General features: G+C 52.6%; 1 protein-coding gene across 1 annotated transcript; it reads left to right on the top strand.

Annotated features, from left to right (window-relative positions):
- The first annotated feature begins 2,257 nt into the window (after positions 1-2,257).
- On the top strand, positions 2,258-4,042 carry LOC121171382 (leucine-rich repeat-containing protein 15). Its single transcript, XM_041003097.1, has one exon. It carries the CDS (start codon positions 2,267-2,269, stop codon positions 4,040-4,042), a length of 1,776 nt encoding a protein of 591 aa, XP_040859031.1. The 5' UTR covers positions 2,258-2,266.
- Positions 4,043-11,197: the final 7,155 nt, after the last annotated feature.

Here is an 11,197-nt window from a genome sequence, read left to right on the forward strand (position 1 = left end):
CGTTAGTCACTAGGCTACTGCGCTGGACTCCAAGATCATACATTTTTAAGAGGGGATTCTGGCTCAATTCCTTTTATATAGATTCTGTTGGCCAAAGCGCTCTTCTTCTACAGTTCTGCAAGGTCAGTCTAGTCCCTGATGCAGAAGTGGAGAAGATCAGGGCTTGGGTGGATTGTAAAAATCAAGGTCTATGTGGGTGGGAGATGAGCTTGAGTTTTCCTCTCAGGGTAAAAGCTTATTGAGAGGCAGGGGAGGAGCACACAGGGGTGATGCCAGAGAGGGAAGTCGAGGGGGTTTAGAAGGTTATGGGCCAGGCTGCAGACTGCACAAGTTCACGGCCGCAAGGAGAGGTCAGAGAAATAGCTTCTGCGCTGTGCCCGAGGACAGCCGCCACACCATCATCTCAGACTCCTGTCTGTGACTCAGAACTTGGGCTCATCAAAGGAGACACACCCCGTGAATGCTCTGTGTGCTCAGCTGGGAGCCTGGAGACCAGGGTGGCCCTGCTTCCTATAGCCCATAAAATGAGAGGAGTGTAGGGCCATCAGTAATCCCTTAACCCTCAGGAGCTGTAGGCGCCTTTGAACCCTGGGCAGAAGTTGCAGCTGCTCCAACATTAAAATCGGAAGTCCTCAGTCCCTTACCAAAGCAGGCCAACTGTGAAGCTTCTCAAGGCCTCCTGCCCTCCGAGCGGTGGCACATCTTTGTTTATTGGCATGGCTCTCTTCACAATGCCCCATATACCTTCTCCCATCTGCTTTTTACAACAGTGCCAAGAAAGCCGAAGCTTGGAAGCCTCCAGCTTCACTGAGGTCAAACTTGAGACCTAGTCAAGGTCAGACAGTGGTCCTTGATTCTTAGTGTGTAGCCATGTCTCATGTGAGTATGGCACATACCCTGCCTGCTGCTGGACTCTTCTCATGGTCATCATGACTTCCAGCATGAACAGCGAGCGAGTCTGGCTTCATTTCCAGGTCAGCTCTGTGCCTTGGGGACCATCTGGACCCATAGCCTTCCAGCTCTAAGTGCAGGCTAGGGTTTCTGGGGTTTATTAAGGATACCCAGTGTTTCTCTGTGGACACGGGGACTTTTACCCAGAAAGCAGACTGTGGGCATCAGTTGAAACAGAGCAGCTTCAGCTGCCCAGACAGGATGTGGAGTCTGCAGGAAGGCGCTCTGAAGGCAATCTGGACGAAGTGCATGCATGTGAAAGGGTTAACACAGGGACAGGTTGTTGGTTGTGGTGCCTGTTGGTTGTGGTGCCGGGTGGGGCAGGCGGAGCTGGGGGTGGGGAGGAGCCTGCTTCTCTTTGTCTTTTCAGCAGCTGAGCATTACAGTCCTGACTGCTGACTGCCCAAGCCCTCTCCTAGGAAGCCACCCTGTTAACAGCCTTAAAGTGCCCCCCAAGTTCAGGTTATATTTATGGGTTCTCATTTTCTATCTGTTCCACCTGGCAAGGCCAGATTCAACTAGTGTATGCCGGTGCTGTGAAGGACACTGAGATGGGTAAGACCAGTTTCCTGCCTTGTGGAATCTTTAGGGATGCACAATGAACTCATTGTTCTCAAAGAGCTTATTTCTTTTTTAAGATTTATTTTTTTAATGTATTTGAGAAGCAGATTTAATGGGGAGCGGAGGAGAGACAGGGCTAGGTCAGGAGCTGCTTCTGAGCCTCCCATGTGGGTTCCAGGAGTCCAAGTAGTTGGGCATTTCTCTGCTGCCTTCCCAGGCACATGAGCAGAGAACTTGCTGGAAGTGGAGCAGCTGGGACTTGAACCCACATGGATGCCAGCACTGCAAGGGATAGTTTAACTTGCTCTGCTGCGGTGCAATAAGTAAAATTTATTGACTAGGGAAGACGACTAACAGGGATACGACAGATGCCCCATCATTGCATGGATACTCATGGAAGTTGGGAAGACCACCCACATGGTGTGGTAACTAATTCTGACTGGTGGGATCTGAGAAGGTCCCTTGCAGACTGCTGCACTTGAGCTAGACCTAAATGTATGGGAAAGATTTGCATAGGGAGCAAGAGTTCTCCAGGTGAGGGAAACTACATGGATATAGCTGTGACATGGGAAGACCTGAGATGGGGGACAAAGAGGCTCGCTGGCCATGGCAGAAGGAACATGAGTTGTGTATGAGACAATGAGACTTGAAGCCAAGTCAAGATTGGCAGCAATGTTGGCACTGGCGTCAGGCCAGTGGTGGGGTCAGTGCTGTGACCTTGGCTAACGTGCACTTGTCTCCCCTTGCAGAGGCCATGCTGCTGAAACAGTACCTCCTTTTGCTGGTGGGCTGCCAAGCCTGGACTGCAGTACTGGGCTACTATGGCTGCCCTAGTGAGTGCACCTGCTCCAGAGCCTCTCAGGTGGAGTGCACAGGGGCTCGCATCGTGGCGGTGCCCACCCCTCTTCCTTGGAATGCCATGAGCCTGCAGATCCTCAACACACACATCACAGAACTCACTGAGTCCCCGTTCATCAATATCTCGGCCCTCATTGCCCTGAGGATTGAGAAGAATGAGTTGTCGCATATCATGCCAGGGGCCTTCCGCAACCTGGGCTCACTGCGCTACCTCAGCCTCGCCAACAACAAGCTTCAGGTTCTGCCCATCGGCCTCTTCCAGGGCCTAGACAACCTCGAGTCTCTGCTCCTGTCCAGCAACCAGCTGGTGCAGATCCAGCCGGCCCACTTCTCCCAGTTCAGCAACCTGAAGGAGCTGCAGCTGCATGGGAACCACCTGGAATACGTCCCTGATGGCGTCTTTGACCATTTGGTGGGGCTCACCAAGCTCAACCTGGGCAAGAACAGCCTCACCCACCTCTCGCCCAGGGTCTTCCAGCACTTGGGCAACCTTCAGGTGCTCCGGCTGTATGAGAACAGGCTCTCGGACATCCCCATGGGCACATTTGACAGCCTCGGTAACCTGCAGGAGCTGGCCCTGCAACAGAACCAGATTGCAACGCTGTCCCCCGGCCTCTTCCACAACAACCACAACTTGCAGCGGCTCTACCTGTCCAACAACCACATCTCCCAGCTGCCCCCGGGCATCTTCATGCAGCTGCCCCAGCTCAATCGCCTCACACTCTTTGGAAATTCACTGAAGGAGCTGTCCCCAGGCATCTTCGGGCCCATGCACAACCTCCGGGAACTCTGGCTCTATGACAACCATATCACTTCCATCCCCGACAATGTCTTCAGCAACCTCCGCCTGCTGCAGGTCCTGGTTCTCAGCCGCAACCAGATCAGCTTCATCTCGCCGGGTGCTTTCAATGGGCTCTCAGAGCTGCGGGAGCTGTCCCTGCATACCAACGCACTGCAGGACCTGGATGGCAACGTCTTCCGCATGCTGGCCAACCTGCAGAACATCTCGCTGCAGAACAACCGCCTCCGCCAGCTCCCGGGCAACATCTTTGCCAATGTCAACGGCCTCATGACCATCCAGCTGCAGAACAACCAGCTGGAGAACCTGCCCATGGGCATCTTCGATCACCTGGGGAAACTGTGTGAGCTGAGGCTCTATGATAACCCCTGGAGGTGCGACTCGGGCATCCTGCCACTCCGCAACTGGCTCTTGCTCAACCGGCCCAGGTTGGGAACGGACACCCTCCCGGTATGCTCTAGCCCAGCTAACGTCCAAGGCCAATCCATCATCATTATCAACGTCAATACCACTGCCCCCAGTGTCCAGGCCCCGGCCATCCCGGAGGTACCCAGCTATGCAGAAACGCCAAGGTACCCTGACACACCCCGCTACTATCCTGACACACCTGGCTATTCTGATACCACATTCATCTCCTCCACCACAGATTTCACCAGCCCCATGGAAGACTACACTGACCTGACCACCATTGGGGCCATTGATGACCGTGGCACATGGGGCATGACCCGGGCCCAGAGCGGCCTGGCCATCGCTGCCATTGTGATTGGTGTCATTGCCTTGGCTTGCTCCCTAGCTGCATGCATCTGCTGTTGCTGTTGTAAGAAGAGGAGCCAGGCGGTCCTGATGCAGATGAAGGCTCCCAATGAGTGTTAGAGAGGCAGGCTAGAAGCGGGGCTGGGGACTGGGAAGGGCCACGGGGCCTGGTACACTCATCCTTCTGCCTCCACTCCTGGGTCCATAGAGCCATCCCTTGCCGAAAGTTGCCTCCACCTGTTTCTGATCTTCCTGGAGAGCAAGCAGGTGGTGTGGGACCCTCTTCCCAGCAGGCAACTCCAACTGGCCATGGCAACACTTACTATCCTTGGGCTTCCCATAAAGGGGTCCTCCCCTGAATCCTCACCACCTCCTTCTCCAAGGCCAGTCTGCCCTGTGCCCACACCCCTTCTGGCCTCTGTAGATGCAGTTTTTATGAAGCCTGCTCCCTCTTGGGGCATGAACAGCGCTCTTTGGGGTTAGCCCCTCTCCTGAGTCTCATACGATGATCTCCTTTTGTAGCTCCTCTCCTTTGTGCCACAGCTTGACCCTGACCCTTCATTTGAAAGCTCCTCCATTAGTTTTCAGCTGCTGAAGGCAGATAGAGTCCCCTCCTTCTCCGGGAGCTTGATGCCATGCAGCTGCCCTGGCTTTGATGACACTGGGAAGAGAGCAGGAGAATCCTGCTTCTGGGTCCTAAGGGTGGGGTGGTCATCAGCTGCCCCTGGGAGAGGAAGAAGGGGACCTGGGCAGCAAGTTCAGCCTTTTAGAGAATGCTGTTTGTGAACTGTGATGTGTTAGCTTTGTAAGCAATAAAATCGTGTAGATACCAGCTTATGGGTATATGATACCAGCTTAAGGTAACCCAGTGCCCAGGGTGGATCTACTTGTCTGCTTTCTAATAGGAGAAAAATAAACATGGTGACAGGCCAGAGTATCGAAGTGTGTAGTCTGGTGAGCGTCTACACACCTCATACCTGTGTAGTCAGCTTCTACAAAGTGTCACCTTTGTCCCCATCATCAGGACATTGGGGCTTCCAGAGATGGCACCCATCCACCTACAACCTCGTCCCTCTCTATGTCTGCTCCCTCTGTGGTCAAGACCATCCCTCACCAAGACCCAGCTGCCCTGGATAGAGGAGGACAGCCAGGAGATCTGGCCTGGGCAGAAACTTTGATTCAATCTTGAGTCTCTCAGAGACCCAGGCTTGGCCAGGTCACCACGCCCTCTGCCCTGCCCACAGACTGTTGGCTGCACAAGGAGGCCCTTTTATGGGCATCCTAGGCCCATATCTGTTTTTAATTTTCATTCTGCTTTTGGGGAAAGTGAAATAGCTCTGAGATGAGATCCTTTAATTGAACAGCCAAATGTAATGGAATCTAGCGATCCCCCTGATGTTGTGGAAAATTCTCTATCTGCGTTAGTCAGCTGGCAGCTACCAGTCAGCATGCTCCCATACAGCAGACAGCAGGCACGGCAACCAGTGGTGGCACGGGGCCTGTGGACTCTACAGCTCTTTTTCCTCCCTGATTCTAAGAATTGAGTTGTTCGGTCAAGGGTTATTCTCTTTCTTGAGTTAAAATTGCATCAAAACCCACTTGGGCTGTACCTTCTGTTATACCTGTATTTGCTCACTGTTAAAGAAATTATGCTCATAGCAACACATGGCTTTCTCTGGATAATGGGTCCACCAGCTGAGATGTAAATAAAAGCTGTGAAATGAAGAATTTTAGGGCTCTGCGTCTGCCCAGGGGAGGGGTTTAGCTGACTCTGCAAGGATGTGGACACCCACCCTCAATCCTGATGCACCCTCCCCTGTCCCCTTTGCCCCACAGAACAAGTAAGAAGTCTCCTAGAGCAAGAGTGGGGGTGGGGTTTTGGCAGCACAAGGCTGATGGGATGACCAGGTTTCTGCTCCCACCCACCAATAGAAAGGAACCTGGAAGGGATGTTTGTAAATATCAACATATACCTTGTAGCATTTCACTTTCTGTCCCAGGGAATCTGAAAAGAGAGGGGGGGGTCTGTGTCAAAAGATATCCATCTGTCCCAGGCAAATCTGGGTCTCCAAAGGCATTTTCAGAATCCACATAGCCACTGGTGGCGATGACTGTGGCTTGCCCGTATCCAGAAGGGAGCCTGAAAATGGATAGGAGTCTCACTGTACTGGCAGTGACCTGCTCTGATGGTCCTGGGGGTCCTGGGGCTGGAGGGAAGTGGAGGGAAGTGGGGTCTGCTTGTCTCCAGGCACAGTTAGCCTCCACACGCCTCATGTTCAGAATTGTCAGCAGCCCCTAGGAGTCAGCTCCAGAATGGGTCCACCTGGGCCAAGGCTAGAGAGAGGTGAGATTCCTTCTCCATCGGGGCACTCAGCCAAACATGCCGAACCCCCGAGGGTCTGTGACATTGGCCATGACGTTGGAAGATGTTTCTCTCTGGTCCAAAGGCTGGCTCGAGGACAAGTGTCTTCAGGTGACCCTGCCTAGCAGCACCTTGTGGGGGGATTTGGGGGAACTCTTCTTCCCAGGCATGGAACTTGAAATTCAATACTTCTGTGGCAGGCTAGTTTTTAAGTTGATAACTTTGTATGGCCCAGGGATGATGTTTGTTATTCAATATCCAAATAACCCTTGGCAGAAAAACAGCTTCCTACCCTTGCTGAACCATCTGGGCGCCCTTGCCAGTCACCAGCAGCCTTCACGGTAGCAAAGAGAGGGAGAAAAGAGAACAAAAGTCCATTTGAACCAGTAATTTTTTTTAAGTGCCTACTGTGCCTAGGGAGCCATCAGCATATGGACATGCATCTCCCCTTCAGCTCTTAGAACAGCCCTGTGACAGGGACCTTCTTCCTGTAGCAGGGCAGGAAACTGCTCCTTCTGCTTGGGACTCGGTAGGCTGTGGCTCTGCCTTCTCTGTGGAACCTTCTGCAGGGCTCCTGATTCATAGGCTTTTGTCATTCGTCCTAAGCAACACAAGCCTCCTTCCTGCCCTTCCCATCGGCCTCCGTTATTGGAATGTCCTTGGTACCGTGTGGATGAAGAACATTATGAATGCAGGGAGAGATGAACTCAGGGACACCCACCCGTGACAGAGAAGCTGGCCCCTTCCACGGCATCTGTAAGGGTTGTGTATACCTGTGACTCTTTTGGATTTAGAGACACAACAGGGTTCTTGAACTTTCCGTGGATAACCACAGAACTTCCATAGCCTTTCAGCTGTCATGGTGTCAGGAATCCACCACCTAACTGAGGAAGCTCATGGGACAGCGGATCCTCACAAGGCAGCTGAAGTGGGTCAACAGTGCGGGATGTCTCCTCACTTTTAGCTGTAAAACACCCTAAGATTCAGTCCCTGAGTCCCACAGTCAGAACCATGTTCAGACTTTGCATGGTCAGTGGTGGTGTGGATGGAAGGACAGTCCAGTGCTCCAGGTGCTTCTTTCTGGAGGAGCTTATTGTCCCCAACTCATTGCCTTTTGATGTAACTCTCGCTCACCTTGCTTAGAGTATCATTGCAAATGTCCCCAGGTACCTGGCGATACATTTAGAGCTTTCTGGCCTTGTCAGGATTGTTTAGACTGTGAGCCCTGGTGGGCAGGACCTGGGGAGAGGGTCTGTCTTTTGCTGGCTACTGCTTGTAATACATTGGGTGTCTGGAATCAACAATAAATGCTATATGCAGGACATGAGGTGTCTCCCAGTGCCCTGGCTGGAGGATCACACACCAGCATTTTGCTTGCCCCATGGGTAAAGATTCTGGGCTGAGAATGGGCTGTGGAAAGTCAGTGGGAACCTACAAGAAAACAAACATGATAACTATAGGCCTCTGTGGCTAAGTGAAGGCACATTCTAGTTAGGTTCAACCCAGTTCACAAGTGAAACGGGTAAGCTCAAGACAGGAAGTGAACTAGTGGCTGAGCTAGTCTTCGGCCCAGGCCTGCAGCCTCCTATGCCGGAGTTTCTTCTATGCCACCTAAAAGGCAGTGGCGTTCCCTCAGCACTCGGTCAACACCTGCACACTCACACACTTGCTCACAGACAGGCCTGTGCCTGCACACCCTGGATGAGGTCAGGAGTGCCACCGTGCACACATCCAGCTTTGGACTCCTCCCGGTACTTGGTACTCGGGGCCGGTGACTCTGAGGCCCTGATTTGGATAATGGAGAAACAGGTAGAGTCTTCCTTGTTCTATCCTGGACTGTCCCCAGAACCTCTAATACAAAGCTCCTGCAACATATGCGCATATGTGCCCAGGGGGCTTTCCAACAAGGTACCTGTGCATCTCAAGTGCATGCGCGCGCACACATGCACACAGCACAGCCCATCCCTGTCGCTCAGTGGTCCTCACTGCACGCACATGAATACAGAGGCTTGGTTCCAGTAAAAAAGCATGTCCACAGCAGACTGACAGGCAGATATGCTGTGTCCAGGTCTTAAGCTCCTGCTCAGATCATGGGGCCCTGCTGCTACTGCCTAGCCTGGCCAGCATTCTCTGGGTGCCAGCTTCTCCAATCCACTCCTCAGGCTGCCATCTCTTCCTTGGGGCTGGCACACCATCGCGGGTACCTCTCCTGCCCTGGCCAAGTGTGGGTCCATGACGTATCTTCGCTAAATGCTCCCTTGCTCCCTTTCGTAAGGCCTTGCAGCTGTGTGGCTGATGTAAAAACAAACAAATGAGCGAAAACGAAAAACAAAGAAGACACCTTAACTGGCTCATAGACAGAACAAGATGAACTTCAATACTATGAAAAATCACCAGACTACTTCGAATGATAGGCTCCTGTAGTTGAAAACTATCTTGGATTGCTTGTTTAAGTCATCCCTTTGTACTGCATGCCTGCCTGTTCACACTTCCCCACACTCCTCAGGTCGAGCCACTCTCCCCACACACACCAGATGCGTGTGTCCTGCACTCACATGCTCACGCTTTCCCACGCTCACCAAGTTCACTTCCATCTGCCATCCACACATACATGCACATGCCCCCCACCAAGTCCACCCTCATGCTCACACATACCAAGCCCGCTTGTACATGCTTACACATAGATACACACACATCCTCACCTACACACCCATTCTCTTACACACTGACACACACATTCTTGCATGCACACACCCTCTTACACACACTCACACTCTTCCCTGCTCTGTAGCAGCTGGTTGCATCCCTTCAAAGAGACTGACATCATCCCCTCCCAGCGCCCTGCCTCCATCCTGGGGTAGCCGAGTACTTCTCTCCATATTAGTTCCAAACTTACTTTCCCATAACTTCTTCCCTTTCAACTCAGCAAGCATTTAGAGAGTTGGTTCATAAACAAAGTTTAAAAACACAGGAAACACACCCACAGCCCTCTGAGAGTTCTTTGCCAAGTTAGGGTCTGAGCAGGTACCTGTGATCTGCAACTAGCCAAGGTGCAACTCCCAGCCCCTGGGCCTCACTTTCAAGGGATGTGAAGTGTGGTTCCCAGTCTGCTCAGGGTGACATCTGTGGGGCTTTGACCCCACTAAAAGTCTGTGCATGGGAGCAGTGTAGGGTCATTGTGTAATGTTCTGGGGCCTTGTGACCTTGTTGACATTCCAGGAATGCTGGGGCCACGTGAAGGGAGCACCCACTGCCTGGAACTTTGATCAGCACTGGGACTGGATTTAGCTGGCCGCATAACACAGAGAAAGCCCCTCGTTCCCAAGGAAAAGCGAGGGTGCCAGCGCTGATCATGCAGCTGCAGCCACTCATGGTAGGCAGCCTGGGCTGGTTCTCAGCTCTGTGGGCAGTGGGATTGGAGAGTGTCTGGCCTGGGGGCCCTGTGAGGGCGGCATAGGGGAAGAGGGACATTCAGCTTTGCTTCCAACTCCAGGTAGACTGCAGGGTCTGTCCCCACCCCAAGTTGGCCCAGGAGAAAACTCTTGGGGGCCCCGGCTGCAGAAGGGCTGGGAAGGGGCAAGGTTGGGTAGGGGGATCTGAGATGAAGGCCAGCCCTGCCCTCAGGGAGCTCTTGGGGAATGGGAGAAAGCAGGGCGACCATGTGGCCTGGAGCCCCTCTGTGTTCCAGTATGCTGTCAGCACAGTTGTTCCCGGAAGTGCCTCAGATTGCAGGATTCCATCCAGGGTAAGTTCTTCTAGGGAGCTACCTTTTCCTGAGGGCTGACTGTTCACCAGGCATTGTATTAGGTGCCTTGTATGGTTGGCTTTAGCATGTTTATTGTCCAACCCTATCTCTGGTACCCCCAAGGAATGGGCTGTCGTTAGGGGGCTGGTGGGGACCAGGAAGGGACCGAGCCACAAGCACATAGGTAGTGGGGGTGGGTGTCAGAACTTGAACTCAAGTGGCCACTTGGCAAGCTGTCTCTCAGCCTTCGCATGGCCACTGCTGGGAAGGAAGGAACTGGCTTGCTCTGTTGCCAGAGCTGTGTGTGTTGCTCTGGCCGCTCTGCCCCGGCATCCCCTCTCTCTGGAGCCAGCCCCCTCCTTCCAGAGGGAGACGGCAGCTGGGTGCTCCATGTTTTCCGTGGTCAGTTTTTTTTAAGATTTATTTATTTATTTTTATTGAAAAGTCAGATGTACAGAGAGGAAGGGAGAGAGGAAGATCTTCCATCTGCTGATTCACTCCCCAAGTGGCCACAATGACCAGAACTGTGTCGATCCAAAGTCAGAAACCAGAAGCCTTGTCTGGGTCTCCCATGCGGGTACAGGGTCCCAAGGCTTTGGGCTGTCCTTGACTGCTTTCCCAGGCCACAAGCAGGGAGCTGGAAGGGAAGCTGGGCTGCCTGAATTAGAACCGGCGTCCATATGGGATCCCAGTGCATGCAAGGCGAGGACTTTAGCCACTAGACCACTGCATCGGGCCCTCAATTTTTGTAATAAAATATCTTCCCACCTTATTACAAAAGGGGTGCATGTTCATTATTTTAAATTGTAGTAAGTACCTGCATCCAAGCACTTTGTGTGCAATGTCTCATGTTTTCTGTGCTCAAGTGCATTCTAAAAGTGGAAGGAAAAAAAATCAGCACTGGCTCATAGACGGGGACTCAGTCTACTTGATTTAAGAGGGTGCAAGCTGCTTGTTCATAAATGCTTACCAATCCTACAGCTTTATCGACAGCAGGGGAGGTGGCCATCCTGCCTGCACAGTGTCATGCACCTAGCCAACCCCTCGTGGGAGATATTTAGGTTGTTTTTGGCTTTTGAGGTCTGCCAACACCTGTTATGTCAGCGCTCAGCAGCCTTAACAGTACCAGCCACACATTGGGTCTCAAGATGGTGACAATCATGGCTGC

Source organism: Ochotona curzoniae, unplaced genomic scaffold (genome assembly GCF_017591425.1).
Source record: "Ochotona curzoniae isolate NIBS_2020 unplaced genomic scaffold, NIBS_Ocur_1.0 scaffold_2587, whole genome shotgun sequence".
NCBI classification, from domain to species: domain Eukaryota; kingdom Metazoa; phylum Chordata; class Mammalia; order Lagomorpha; family Ochotonidae; genus Ochotona; species Ochotona curzoniae.